General features: G+C 38.7%; 1 protein-coding gene across 1 annotated transcript in view; it reads left to right on the forward strand.

Moving 5' to 3' along the window:
- CLINT1 (clathrin interactor 1) overlaps positions 1-14,413 on the forward strand; it is a 46,515-nt gene extending 32,102 nt beyond the window's left edge. Inside the window, exons 7-12 of the mRNA XM_051794240.1 lie at positions 3,187-3,427; positions 3,946-4,027; positions 8,303-8,380; positions 11,069-11,349; positions 11,776-11,977; positions 12,690-14,413. Of these exons, the coding sequence (XP_051650200.1) occupies positions 3,187-3,427; positions 3,946-4,027; positions 8,303-8,380; positions 11,069-11,349; positions 11,776-11,977; positions 12,690-13,051 (1,246 nt within the window). The 3' untranslated portion in view covers positions 13,052-14,413. The remainder of the gene's footprint in view (positions 1-3,186; positions 3,428-3,945; positions 4,028-8,302; positions 8,381-11,068; positions 11,350-11,775; positions 11,978-12,689) is intronic.
- Positions 14,414-15,692: the final 1,279 nt, after the last annotated feature.

Below are 15,692 nucleotides of genomic sequence, written 5' to 3' on the forward strand. Positions count from 1 at the left end.
TTATTTTGATGACTTCTTCACTGTACATCTCTACCCCAAGTGACACTGATCTTTTTCTCTGGCTAATATTACATTTTTCATTTTTGTTTTGCTCTTGTAACCCTTGTCCCTTCTGTTTTATTTTTCTTCTATTTTTTGGTGTATGTCACTTGGGGAATTTGTCTTGAAATTTATGAAAGGACTCAAAATAGAAGGAGGTTTTTTTTTGGGACATACACAAGCAAAGCCAGTTAGGTAATTGCAGGTTATCCTGTTCTAAGAAGAATCCAGGTTGCAGCAATATGGTTGCTTCAGCTCCCATCCTGGAATTTCCTTTTGGCTCCTCCTGGCTTGGTGATTAGATAGCATCAAAGCTATTTTATCAGAGTGTTCAAATGAAGGGGCTTCTTTCCACAGAAGCCATCAAAGGATCCAAGAAGATTGAACTCAAGGTTATAGACTTCTGTATTTATACTTAAAGATACTGTAACTACAAGCCTTAGTGGGTGCTCTATTAGCAAAATACTGTATTTAAATATTGAAACGGAAGGAAACATGAAATTTTAATTATCATATAACTTAAGCTCAAAATAACAACATACTTTTGTAAATGCCTCACAAAATCAGTGCATTTCTGTGTTTTCACACTTCAGTAATTTTTTTCTAAAAAATTTACTGGCTTATTCATAGCCTGCTGCTATATAATAACAATTAAGTTACCATTTCACTTGGAAAAGTGACTAAATGGTGATACTCACTCAGCTGGCAAGTGTGCTGTTATGTTCTATTGTTTCTATTATAATAACTTTATAAACATTATTACTTGAGTACCGTAAAGCCAATAAAGGCCTTGAAGCACAGAGAATGGGACTTACACATCTTCACTGTGGTTAAGGGAACTTGGAAGACATGGTCTTTATGTACCAGAAGAACTTACCCAAACTTCTGGATTTCTGGCTTTACTTGCACAGCCAGTAGTTTGTAAAAAAAAAAATACTTAAAATAATGAAGAACTTTAACAAAGAGCTAAGAACTGTGATACAGACTGTTGAGTGTACAGTAGATTTTAGTGGAACTGCTCTACACAATGAGCTCTGGAGAAGCTGGGTCTGCTTAAGTCTCAGTAAACTACTTTTGTTGCCTTAAAGTATGTTCAAAAAAAAAAAACCCCACACCACAAAGAACTTCAGGCAAAGAAAGAGATTGTGTCCATACTTTGATTCCTAGAAGTGGTAACCATGTACTTTCTTTGCAGAAGTGTTTTTAATTATTTGGTACACTGCTAGCTAGAATTTTTATTTTTAAGTTAATTCTGTAATTCTCAGAAGAAGCACTGTAGTTTTACTGAGCACGGTAAACACACTTAAAGTGAACATTCATCTGTAATTATTTTTTTTGTTAATGTGACCATGAAAGGAAAATAAAAGGTGGATCTCCTGAGAGGGTTTCAAAGCAGTAGAGGTTGTCATAGAAAATTGAGTCTTTAATATTTATTCTCCTTTCTGGGATATATGTTTGATTTCTTTTCTCAGAAGCTTTTAGTCCTTTATTTTGCTGTAGATCACCAAAGGCTCACTCTTTCATCCTTGCATTAGTGAGATTGATCTGTAGCAGTTCTGTCAGGATCAGACTTCGGTTGTCAATCATTTTCTCAACCCACAGAATGTGTATGTGGACTTGGTGGACTCAGTAGTGAGGACAAGAAACATATTGCAGCAGGTTTTAAGAGACTAAGCCTTACTTTATGTTGTCCTAGCCTTGGAGAGGCTTTAAACACACATCTGAAAGGCAACATCATCCACACTCCTCTGAGGCTTTTGGATGGATGTGCCATGTGCACCATCTAATGTGCAGATCTGTCTTCTCTGGGGGCTTGTGTTAAAATCCTGATGTCACAAATGGAAATGTGGTGATGGTCCCCTCTGTGTTTGTGCACACAGGTGGGTACCTGCACAACTCCAGAACTGGGACAGTGGGACTGCTGTCACACGTCAGGGTTGAAGTGCCTTGGAAGAATAAGGTTATGGTGGTGCCATTTGAGCTCCTTTGTCCCAGGAGTTGCTGATTGGCCAGCAGCTGTGATATTTACCTTTTTAAAAGTAAAAAAATGGAAAAAGGGAGGGAGCATTTGTGTTCAGTGATGTTACTGAACTGAGGCATCCCCAGTGGTGAGTAGGTAATGTATATAGAGGAAATGACACAGGCAACATGTTCCAAAAAAGCCAACCATTGTTAGCAGAGAACAAAGGCTCCCCTCCAGAGTATATTGCAGTTACTGTCATATTCCCACTGACAAAGGGACAGCCTTTCTTAAATCTTGCAGTTTTAGTATTCTAATGCATTATTAAAATATAAAACCCTTCCACTTTCTACTCTGTTGCTAAGGGAATTACTATTCAAAATGTTTCAATGTATTTAAGCTTTCTTTATAGCAGTTCTCCCTGCTATGTACAAATCTTGATTGTAGCAGGCAACTTGACTGTTGGCTGGGGCCAGTTGGTTTGTTTGTGAAAGACTTAAAATGTAAAAGTGGAAAATGTAGCAGATTAAACAAATAGTATGCAGTGGCATCCAAAGTTTTTGCCTAAAAGGGTGACATTTTTGTTCTTTTACATTTTAAGAATAACTGTGTGTGCTCTGATAGAAAGGGAATAGTATTGCATTACATAATTCTGTAAACATTTTTTCCCCACGAACATTTTAAAGACTATAAAAGCTTGTTTCTCTGGAAAAGGAAATGAGCTGAAATACCAGTGGAGCTGTTGAAACCTGAAAGATAGTGCCTGTATTTGGTTCATTGCTTTCTGTCTCTTGATGTAAGTACTGAACAGAGCTGCCAACTTAAGTTTTTCTTGCTGAAGTGTTACATAATGTGTGGAGGAGTTCCTGTCAGAAGGTAATTCCATGTACTGGATTTAAACACTGATTTCCTGTTATCCTCTGCCGTGGACTTGCAGTTCATGTTTAACAAAATAACTTGATTTTCTTCATCACATCTGTACAACAGGTGCAATGCTGTGTGATGTGATGGGTTATGTAAGGGGGAAACATTTCCTTTCTCAAATGTAGGAAGAAACAATATTTTTATTAGGAACTGTTGCTACAGGAAACTGCAGTAACCAAAACTCTTGTGGCTTTAGCCAAATGTCCACTCAAGGAACTGAGAAGTTCATCACAAATGTTGTGCTATCACTTTTGTTTTTCTAGTGACAGTGATGAGGAAAAATCAAGAAGAGGTAAATCTCCCAAAGCTGAATTTAAAGATGAAGAGGAGACTGTGACAACGAAACACATTCATATTGCACAAGCTACAGAAATTACAACCATCAGACAAAAACGCTCAGCAAATCCTTCAAAAACCATTGACTTGGGAGCAGCAGCACATTATACAGGAGATAAAGCAAGTCCAGAACAGAATGCTGCTCATCCTGCACAGCCTGCAACAAAGGTGAGACAGCAGGAGGGTACAGTAAAACATGATTTTGGAAACTGCTTTCTTCTGACCTCAGACGATTTCTAGTTTAGGGTAGAATTTTTATTATGCACTGTTCAAGGGAATTATTTTATCAGAAATGTTTAGTTGTAGTTTTCAAAGTCTGTGGAACAGTTTAATCTATGTGATTGATTTAAGATGTAGAATATTTTAGATATAGTCATTACTATGTTTTACTCTTCAGAAAAGCAAAGAGAAAACCTTGGCCTGAAGTGTGAAGGATTCTCTGGAACTGTACAGTTATTGAAAAGTCACCAAATTCTTCAGTTACAATAAAAAAACCCAGACCTCAGTCATGAGTTTTTCTAGTAGTTGATTTTACATTTAGCCACATTCCACTGATTGTTGGCTTCAAAGACAAATCTGTTATCTCTTCAAAGTAAAAGAAAACAAAGCCTTCCAAAACCTCGAAAACTTCACAATGTCATTTGATTGATGACATCATGAGATCTGTTGTGTAATTTTTTCTTCAGGCTGCTGTACCCTCTGGCAGCAAACCATCTAATGACCTGGTTGACCTGTCATTTGATGGAGCCAGCCAACCAGCTTCTACAGGTAGGCACGTTTTGGTTTTATTTCAGTAATGCATATTTGGAACCAATTCTGTTTAAAGTTTGTTCAAGCGTGTTTGTTGCTGTGTAGATAGAATAGTAGATAAATGGAGAAATGAATATTGAAAAAGAGTTTAGAACTGCCTAGAACCTTTTGTAGCAAGGTACTCTGTGTGCTATTGCGTGGGACTAATAAATGTTAGCAGCACAAAGATCAACTGCCAGATCAGTCTGTCAGAAACTGTGTATGTAATGCAGTTATTTATAATTAACTCTAAAAGCAAGTGCAATTCACTCACATTCAGGCATTTCTCATAGTGCAGTGCAAAAGCTGGAGATGGATGATCTCCATAGAAACTTTCATCTCAAGTGTAAGGCAAATTTGTTTCTTTATCTTTTCTCTTGGCACTTAGTTCATCCAAACCCTAATACCAAAAAGAAATTACTACCTAAAAGTAAAATTACTGTTTTTAAAACACATCCCTTCACTCTGTAAATGTGCAAGTATGTTGACCTTCATATGGACTTACTCTTAAGCTCTCAAAATGCACTTTTTAGGAGTGTGTTTAATTTTAGTGCATTGCATACAGGATTGGTAGAGGCATTCAGGGGGTTGGTGGTTTGCTTTTCAGAACCTAAGACTTTAAATTTAAAGGCATGTTATTGTGCTTACCAGTTCTTTGTAGGAAGGGGTTTGGTTGTGACATGGAATAGAAAAAGGGCTTTGTGCGCTTGTGGTCTGCTGGCACAACTGGGAGAGGGTTAGCTGTGGGCAGAATTTTTTTTGTTTAAAGATCACTTTGAGTAGCAAATAAAATATGAGCCTGTGCCTTTTTGTAGGAAGGAACCTTTCACAGAACTTCTCCCGTTTATGAATAAGCAGTGTCTCATGATACATGGATTCATATTGACATTGTTTGTAAAAGTGTATGTGTATATCTTATGCTGACCTGAGTGTCTGCTGTCCCCTTGTTTTAAAGACAAGGTAAAATCACAGAGACTGTACCAAAAAATGGCAGTCCAGAGGGGCTGGAGGCCATGTGTGTGGCCGTGTGGCTGCATTCAGGCATTTTTAAAGACTGCTCTTACTCACTTCTAGCTGAAGTTACACCAATTCTGGGGTTATTGTAGGGGGAACCCCTGATTTTGTATTGTAACATATGAGCACAGTACTGTGACTACTCAGAGAGACCTTCCTTTCATCACTATCCTACCAAAATGCTACATCTGTAAGTATTCAATGCACTATAAAATATATGAAAACTCTACTGGAGGGGAGGGAAATTGTCATGGTAATTTAGTATCAGACATCTGTCTTAGTCCTTATTTCGAGTAGATCTTTACAACTTTGTTCACTTTTATTTTTGGGAAAGTAGACATTCTGTTCTGGAATTTGTTAATTCCTAATTGTTAAGAAATAAAATTAGTTTCATGTGCTTTGTTTTTGTGCACAAATGCTTAAATCTAAGGAACAACTTATTTTATGCTGTTTCCTATTTTGTTAACTTCGTGTACAAAGGTGTTCGTTGTACATTGGAGTGACCACAGTCCCATGAAATTTTAATATCCTGGAGCAGAGCCACTACCCCAAAATCAATACTGAAACAACTTCTGTCCAGTTCTTATGGCAGAAGGGATTGGAGCCTTTTTTTATTTATATATGTGTGTATGTTTTTGCTTTTATAAAAATAAAATCACATTGAGAATAGACGTTTCCACTTCAAAGCAAACCTGCCCATATTTCGAACAGAACTATGGCAGTTTCCATATTACAGTGTATTTAAATCTTTCATCAGTTTGACTCTTTGCTGTAGTAAGCCTTTTTTTCTTTACCTTTTTTCTTCTTTTTCCAAAGCAGCATTTAGAAATGGTGCTGAGAAGAGGCATATTACCAGCTGGTCCTGCTAAATAACCTCTGCTGACCTGAGCAGGCAGATGGAAAGGGTTCATTTGTAGTGACAGATCTCACATGGGAATCTTTGAGGCCAGCTCATGTTGAGAAGATTAGCACTGTCCTTCACGTGCAGGTCACTTGTTATGACCACTGCTCCTTGCAGCACAGGGTGTGGGAACATTCCCAGTGTCAGGCAAGACACAGGGAAAGGGTCAAATGCAGCCTTTGATCTGTCCTGTGAAGGAACTGGCAGGGAAGTGATGTGAATTCAGGGAACTCAGGATTTGCTTATCTGTGTATTTTCAGGTGCAGAGATGTGGAAAAGGTTGCTTGGGCTCAGTGTTACATGTTACTGAAGCAACACAGTTTGTACGTGAGGGGGTTGGTTTATTGCCATAAAGAAGACAGAATCCATGGTTAGACCTGCTGGAAATAACTTTCTGGTGTTGCTGGAACTGAGGTTCTTTAACCTTAGCTTGTGATACCTTTCTTTAGAGAGTTACTGCATCCAGCTTAATCTCTGTCATCTGGAATTCCATTTCGTTTGAGAACAGGCAAGAGAGGTAGAAGAGAAGTTTACTTGATGGAAAATGTTAAGGGGTTATTTTGGGTTTGAACCTTATTCTGTTTTTAAAATTAAATTAATCCCTAGACACTTAGGCAGGCAGCCCAAGGATAATGGGTATAGCATGAGAGCATTAATTTTTTTAATTTTTTTTGGGCATGTGGTCAGCAGTATGTCATCTATGTTGCTCATTCGGCATATAAACTCTCAAACCACTAACCTGTTGTGAACTCTGGAAGCACATTGGTGCTGAAAAAAATTGTTTGAAAATGTTCATTGCAGCAGACAGAGTAAACAGGATCAGAACAGGGTTTTTTAGCTTAATATTTTACCACCCCCTTTTCATTCTCAGGTTTCAGTCAGAATAAAACTTGTATATAAACACAGGTAAGATACTTATTCGATCACTTCAGAATTTATCGAAGAAATTCCTTAACTTTGTGTGAAATCTCCCTCTTGGAAAGGTGGTGAAAGGGTTTCAGTAATGCTGTATTGGTGAAAATTCAAAGAGAGCATCCTTGCATTCCCTACTTGTGTTTTATATCTAATATTACATTCTCAGCAAGAAGACATTTCCCCTTGGAAGAACGGTCGCCTTCCTGGCAACGTCTACAGTAGAATAACATTATAAAGAAATACAAGTACACATGTATTAGGAAGTGAATGGTTCCTTTTATTACTGCTGGCCATTTATTAAAAAGGAGATGGTTCTAGTTTAATTAACCCAGTTGAGAGTAGCAGATGGGGCAGAATGTCTTGCAGCGATAAGACAATTCCGAAATGGCACCAGATGTTGGAAACTGTCCCTGGTGGTGTTTGAGTGCAGCACAGATGTTCCAGTCCCACCTGGCTGGTTCCTAAGCACTGCAGGCTAAGCAGCTGTGATGTAACCTATATAATGTAGGCATAACACTAAAAGCAAAATAATTGAACTGCTGCAGCTTCTTCTAAGGGTGGGACTGCTTGGAGGTGAAATCTTTGAGGACAAACAAATAAGGTCAACTTCTTGGCTTCCTCAGGTCAGGAATCCCTGCTTAAAAGCAGTGCCAACAATAACTGGGTGACTTTTTTTTTTTTTTTTAACTTTTTTCAGTTTATTTTTAAAAAGCAGTTTTACAGTATGGTTTTTAAATCTTCTGATTTTATACCTTTGCTGTATCTTTTAAGTGAAAAATTGTTACTCTGCTGTATTCAGAAGTTAATAATTTATATGCTGTATACAAATGTCTAGTTGGAAAACTTAATGTTCTCCTTGTAGAAAGGGAGCAAACTTATAAAAAAATGAACACAAATGCAAACTCTGTCCTTGAAATCCCAATTCAAGAACATTGCAGAATCATTCATGCTTTAAGTAACACAAAAACTAAATATAAAGTGACATGTAATTTTTCATAGGAAGCATAATAAATTAACTTTAATACAGTAGGAATGTTTGGCTTTTTATATAATGCTCTCAAAGTTTTAATTTTACAAACTGCCAAACTAGTAGCATTTCTCCCTAGTTAAAATCTTGTTAATCTTTTTAATATCTCTACATTTATTTTTAGAGATGACAAAAACTTGCATATTTTAGTTCTTCCCTAGGAAAACAAAACTGCAAGATCTACCAGGTAGTTGGAAATAATCCAGTTTATTGTTGCTCAGGGTTGTATAAATATAGTATGGAGATGAACAGGAAAACAGAGCTGACTTAGGGAGCAGAATCAATAAATCCATCGTGTCAAGTACAGAACAGCTTCTCTTCATAAATCCCACATGCAGTTGTTGCAATGGATCTTTGCACAATCCTGTAACAGCTTTTGGCTTCCTTCTGTTTCTAGGTGGACCAACTGACCCATTTGGAGGATTTGCTGATTTTAGTTCACCTGCTGCTTCAGCAAGTTTCCCGTCATCACCAGGTAGGATTAATTTACAGATTGATTTAAGGGTCAGAAGAGGGGAAGAGATGCCATGTGGCATAATTGAAAGTCACCTCCCTTTGCGTGGCAAACTGTGTGTGTAACTGGACCACAAGTGCTACAGGAGTAAGGAAGGTACCCCTGCCTGGCACAGCCTGTTTCTCCAGGGCTGGTTCAGTGCATGTGCAGTCATTTTGCAGGCAAACATACAAGCTGTTACATAGACATGGCCACCATCTGAACACAGTTTCCCTTGAAATTGGACTAGAAAAAAATAAAATATACTAGGGGGCCACCTAAAGCAATCAACTTCCCTTTGGTGGAATGTTTTTGGGAGCCTGCAGTGCTACCCAGACAGAAGAGGGCTGCAGACAAGCAGAGAGTGGAGAGAGCTGGCTGGCTGTCTTTTGTGAAGTTAATTTGGGCAGGAGTGTTTGTGACTGGGGGTTCTCAGGGTAGGATTAAGTACAAAATGAGAAGCTAATAGCAAAGAGGTTGATCAGAAAATCTACCTGTGAGCCAGCTTTTAGTCAGTGTGTTTATATCTCTTCCTTTATTTTGCTGCGTTAGGAAAGCTGTGCTACCTAGATTAGTTAATACACATTTAATTTGCTTGGTGGGAAAGAACTGCTCTAATTTTTTTACAGGCTTTCTTAGTCAAACCCAAGTTGTTTTGCAAACACAAAGCCGCCTACTATGCAAATAACTCCTGAGTTAATACAGTCTAAATTGATACAATCCTTTATCTGCATTAACATGATTAATCTATTCCAATCACCATTATGCAAGGGACAAGGAGTCCTGTGAAATGATTAATCATTCCTGAACAGCGTAAGCCCCTCTAGAAATCTTTTCCTTCTTGATTAATCATCTTTGAAGTCCTACTGAAGGGGCAAAACCTTCTCCCTTTTACCCCCACTTCCATTATTGGTGCTCAGTGCACAGGTCTGAACATAGAAGGAGCACACTCAGCATTTACTTATCTATCAAGAATATTTAAAGTAGGTTTTAATTTTTAATATGTGATACTAATTGAAACATTCTAATATAGGCTCCTCTTTGTGAGGAAGATCAAAGCAAATGTTCTAGTAAGGCCCTAAGCTAATGAATATTAGCCCACTTCATGCACTGAAGTTGTTGGCAATACTTGAATTTTGTGAACAAATTTACTCTCCTACTATTCTTTAAATTGTAATGTGTTGGTAAAGATGGAGACGGCTAAAGGTTCAAGGTGTGTGTTGATAAATATTTACATGAAATGTGACAGACTGCTGCAGTTACACGTGAGTGGGTGGAATACTGATGTAGAAAATGGCTATGGGTGGCCCTTATGGAACCAGCCATTGGATAGAGCAGGAAATGGAAACTAGCACCAGATTAATCTACCCCAGCTCTGTGTGTTTGAGTCTTCATTCACTCAGCTAAAGAAATTCAAGAGATTATTTAAATGTTCATTAGCATTCAAACTTCATTGCATATGGCAACAATGTTGCTTGTGACTGCTGAAGTACCGAAAGGGTATCAGTGAGATAATCAAAAAACTGACCCAGACAGTGGCTCAAACTCAGAACAGGATGCATTGTGTGGCATGAGAGCTGTTTAAATGCTGTTACTTTGTATTCAGCATCTCCTAGAGATGATGTTTTTTAGCTTTTCTTCCCCCATCACTCCTGTGAAGCAACACTTTTCTTGTTAATCCAGAAACATGTGTTTTTAAGGGAGGTAACATCTCCTCCTGTTTGACTCAAAGGTTATGACATGCTCTCGGTTCACTGGTTTGTGTCTCAACATCTGTGATGCTTAAATAGGTGCTCTTGCAGGTGTCTATAAACAGCTCATACTATTGGATCTGTCCTCACAGTGGGATACAGTGAGAGCTCTGTGTTTTTATTTAAATGCTTGTCTCCAAAAACCTCCTATATTTAAATGAAACAATGTTTAAGTGATGAACTAAGAGTTCAGCAAAGCTGCTGCTGAGAGAAATGCTAGATCTAAGACTGAAATTCTCCTTCAAGTCAAGGCATTTTGTTCAGGAATCAGATTTAGAAAACCTAATGTGTTTTACATGAGCACTTCATGGAATGGGAAGTGCTTATTCCTTGTCTCAAATAAGCATTCCCTGACAACCTGCTTTCAAAGTTCTGGTTTTTACTCCCCTCAGCATGGTTTTATACAAAGAGCTACTAGTTGTATACAACCAAATTTTGTTGTCTTTCTTTTATCGTGATGGAATTTGCTTTATCAAGTGGCTTGTTCCTGACAGCTGCTCTCTCAGCAAATACCAGAATGCTTAGATAAAAAGTTGATAAAAGTTATCGAAGTTCTAGGTGTTGTTTTGACTGTAGCCTCCTGTGTACCCCTAAGTTATCTTCCACAGTTGTACTTCAGCCGAAGAAAACCTGTCCCTGCTGCTCTTGCGTCCACAGGTGACATGTTATCAAACATCCTTCTACTTTGTGTATGGGTGTTTCATATTTCCTTTCCTACCTTGTTAAAATTGTTGGAATATTCATGAGAGGGAATGATGTCCAGATGGAGGTTCTACCTGCAGATGTTAATCTGGACGGACACAGATCAGCTCTCATTTGTTTCAGTTCATGGAATATGGCATTTGCTCAGCGCCTTTCTCTAAGTCTTCTGCCTTTCTTCTCTCTCTTCCTTCCTCCCACACTGTTGCCTTTCCTTCAGGTACAGCAACAACTGGAAATGGAGACTTTGGTGACTGGAGTGCCTTCAACCAAGCTTCTCCTTGTCCCAGTGCTTCATCTGGAGAGCTCTTCAGCAGAACTGCACAGCAGCCGGCTCTAGAGCTCTTCAGTAGCCCCCAGCCAGCTTCGGGCCAGCCTCCAGCTGCTTCAAATGCTACAGATCTCTTTGATTTGATGGGTCCCTTTCAGACAACCATGACCACCACCCAAAGCATGAATTTCACCATGATGAGTGCCAGTTTACCCATGTCCAGGTCACAGGTATGCTGCTCTTGGTACTGTTTGCTAATGACCTACCTGGATTAATCTTTTTTCTTCTCTTTAGTCACAGCATTGAAAATTAATCCATCTCACTCCTGGAATGCATTAGACCTGGTCACTCAGATGTGATCAGCATGTTGTAAGGAAGTTTTGTCCATAAATGTTTGAATAGCCTACTAAAAAGAAAAGTCCTTTTATAAGCCAGTGTTCTCAGAGATGATCTTCATTGATCTAGGAAGTGTTGCTGCTTTTTTGGAGAAGTTGAGGTTGATATTTTAAAGCCATTTTCTGCAGCATGTTACAGGTTTCCAGCCTGTTTTATTGGGTTTTTTTGTCTTCTGTGGGAGAAATTAACACCTCTTGTTTAGTCCAGTTTCCTACTGGTAAATTCTTTCAAGTGAATTCCAACAAACTTCTCTTTTTTAGCCTCTGCAAACCATGAACACGATGATGCCGAAGTCTAACTCTCTTTATAATGCGACAGAGATGGTCCAGAAAAATGCAAGCAAAACTCTACCCTCAACTTGGTCAGATCCCAGTGTAAATATCAGTTTGGACAATTTAGTACCTGGGATGCAGCCTTCAAAACCCCAACAGCCATCGCTTAACGCCATGATGCAGCAACAGAGTAAGTGATCATTGCACTGTTTTGTGTGCACACTGAGCCCTGCGTTCCATAGGCTGGCCCTGAGATCTGAGTGCTCTAGCCTGCTGTTTTCCTACCTTTAGTCACACTGGTTCCTGAAACTGCTGCAGTGTTGTGACACAAGTGATGTTTTCTAAATGGAGATTATTGATGTGCCAGGAGGCTGTATCTGTGCAGGTTCTACTGCAGAGCTTGCACCGTTGCTGTATCTTGATTTCAGGCTTCCTAATCCTTAGAACTTCTCTAGAATATGCAGAGCAGCATGTATTGGTAAAAAATTATATTTAAATTTTTTATAGAAGTTTTTTGAGTCTTCACACAGAAAATAGGGAAACAAGCAAAATAAAACCACAGAATCATTAAGGTTGGAAAAGACCTCTATGAACATCAAGTCCAACCTTTGACTGATCACCGCCTTGTCAACTGAGTGCCATGTCCACTTGTCTTTTGAACACCTCCTCAGACGGTGAGACTGAGGAGACTCCACCACCTCTCTGGGCAGCCCCTTCCAATGCCCAACAACCTTTTCAGTGAAGAAATTCTTCCTGATGTCCAAATCAGGAAATAGGTGTGGGTTTGGCCATTGTGTATCCATGCTCACAGCGATTACCACATAAGTTTCTTAAAATGCCTGAGCACCTTCAGTGCCATCAGATCTGATCAGTGCTTTTTGTGTGCTTTCCCTTTCCTGCAGATATGCAACAACCCGTGAATGTCATGACTCAAAACTTTGCAGCCGTGAACCTCAGTCCTCAGCCCAACGTGATGCCTGTGCGACCCCAGAGCAGCACGTTGATGGGAGGGCCCATGCCCGTGGGGATGGGAATGCCCAATGTGATGACAGGTACAATGGGAATGACTGCCATGGGACCCACACCGATGATGAACCAGGGAATGATGGGAATGAACATGAACATGGGAGTGCCAGCTACAGGAATGGGTTTGACGGGCACAATAGGAATGGGGGTACCCAATATGGCTATGACCACTCTGACTCCTGGGACTGTACAACCCAAGCAAGATGCCTTTGCAAATTTTGCCAATTTTAGCAAATAAAGATTGTAAAATAGATAAATAAAATGAAATTAAAATAAAATAAAATAAATGGGCAGGCTGAATGAAGGATTTTTAGCTGCACAAATATAGCTGAGGAAGGGATGGAAAACACTGATTAATACTTTTTTTTTCTTTATCAGTTAAAGTGTCTACATAAAGAACCAAAAGCTATTTTCTAAATGTTGAAATAACTAGTGTTCAAATTCTGGAGAGGTGAAAGATTCTTCTAAGGAATGTGTTGGATGATTTTACAAAATAATTTGTATTAAGACCATCAAAAAACCTTTCCTATGTAGAAGAACCAATTTTAACTTTGAGACTTGATGGAAGACTGGATTGGGGACTGGATAAAAATGTTTGAATCTAATTTTATACTTTTCTTTTTTCTTGAAGAGCTTTGACTTTCTTTTCCCCCCTCTCCCTGATCGCTTTGTCATAATTGGATCATTCCTTTTACTACCACTGAGTCCACAATTGTGAAGTCACTCAAGTACTATGATCAGTTTTTTATAAGAATATATATTTTTGTCCAGAAATGGCTTACATAAGTGACTATGGCTAATTCAAAGGGACCTGGAATGTATATATACTTTTGCTAATGTTCCAGCCACGCTGCTGTATTACCCAAATTTTTATTGTAAAAATTCTCTCTCAGCAATTTGGTAATCAACAGATTTTTGGGGTCTTAACATGCTTCTAATGTTATATATGATATCCCATGGAAGTCTAAGAGAATCTTTATCCAAGACTGCTGGAAGGTTTCCTTTCAGAAAACTCCAGAAAATGCGCTTTCTTGGAGTTCTTTTTGCAGTGGCACTTGGTGTCCTTTGTAGCACCAATGTCCCTATGGACCCACTGGTTTAAGGCATCAGCAGCAAGTGAATCACACTTCAGTGATGTAAATCTATAACCCAACCTAATCCAATGGCATTGGATCTTGGCTTTTATACAATACTTGGTGATTCTTTTGTGTAAATATGGCATTAGCAGCTGTGGAATCCAATAGAGGAGTAAAAAAAAAAATATATATATTAATAAAGGAGACCTGTAGCAGTCAAAGATTTTACTGATTTACTGAAAGCAAAAGAATGAATTAAGGTTTTTGGGGTTTTTGTTTTTCCTTCTGTAATTCTGCATTTAAGTTCACTTGAATCAAGATTTTAGAATCTGGAACACAAAGACGTTGTTATATTCACAAGCTGGGAATATTGTTAAGAATAAGCACTATACTATAGGTATGAAATTTATTGCCTCCCTTTTCTTATGTTGAATTTCTTTTTTATTATTAAATTGATAAAACTTTGTTTCCATTGTATTCATAATGTTCTGTTATACATAACATTAAAATGTTCATTAAAATCAGTGTTGGGCTGCTTTTCCTTTCATTCCATTTGACGTTTATGAGAGCATTTGGGGAAAAAAAAATAATTATAATTTGGGCAAAGTAATTTTTATAAATAATTTAAAATTGTTTAATGACTTCTTATCTGAAGCCTTTCCTATCTGGCTCTACTGTTAGGAATTAAAAATGAAGCAGGCAAGATATCCTGACCCGCTCCAGCCTTGCTAATGCTCCATCTACAACATTTCTAATTAGGCAGAAATTCATGTACTTCAGCTAAGTGGTAATGAAAAGTGATTCATTTGCTGAATAAGAGATGAGAGTGAGTGTAATTAGCTGACTGCGGTTTTTAATCTTTCAACAATTCAATGTGTTTAAATTAGTTTCAAAGAATAGGAGCTTTCAAGTGTTGTTACATCAAAGTAATCAAGGCAGGCTTCAGCGGCTGGGTAGGAGAGATCACTCTGGTTCCTGTTCTGAAACCTTTACACTTACTTGGAATAATCATCTTCAGACCCTTTAGTTGGAACAGATGGCAAGACTCAAACTGGTTCAATCTATGCAAAATTGTGGTGGGAAGAAAGCTGGTTCCAGAGGTGGGAGGTGGGGGGGCAAGGAAAACTAAACCTGTAGTCAGTGTTATCCTGTCGTGCTGGAGGGTTGCAGTGCAGCTCTGTCCTCTGTGGAAGGTTTTTGGATGAGTAGGATGGGTATTCCTCATGGTGTTCTTTTAAGGTGGGTTTGGCTGGTGAAATAGTCAGCTTTGAGTTGAAGGATCATGTCCCTGTTCAGGTTGTTCACATCTCACAGAGCAACCAGTGATTCTAATCAAGACAGTGATAATGAAGCAGATTTGTGGGGGGTTAGAGTGACTCCAGTGGAAAACATGTGGCCACTGTGGAATGGATCATTTGGATTGTGCCAATTACACCTTAGTCAGGGGTGCAGAGGCTCAGGGAGCAGCTGCAGTGCTGAACTGATCCCTGTTCATCCTATGGATCAATACCCTCATTACAAAGTAGGGTGTATGGAGTGGGAAAAGCAGCTTTGTCAGCCAGCCAGGTCACCTGCAGGTGGATGAAAACAAAGTCCTTTGATCCAAAATAAACATCAGAAAAAAAACAACAAAGATTCCTTCAGAACATGGACCAGGGGCATCCCTGTGCATCTTTTCTGCAGTGGGAGAGGTAGCCTGGGGCATGGAAGTTTTGTCCCATTCTCTCTCCCAGTTCAGGCACGTGAATCACAGGTAGTAGTGCTTAGCAGAATATAGTTTACATTTTTAGATAAAGATCAAAT

The sequence above is a fragment of the Manacus candei genome, unplaced genomic scaffold (assembly GCF_025592945.1).
Source record: "Manacus candei isolate 608988 ecotype Guabito, Panama unplaced genomic scaffold, ASM2559294v1 h1tg000037l, whole genome shotgun sequence".
Taxonomy (NCBI): Eukaryota; Metazoa; Chordata; class Aves; order Passeriformes; family Pipridae; genus Manacus; species Manacus candei.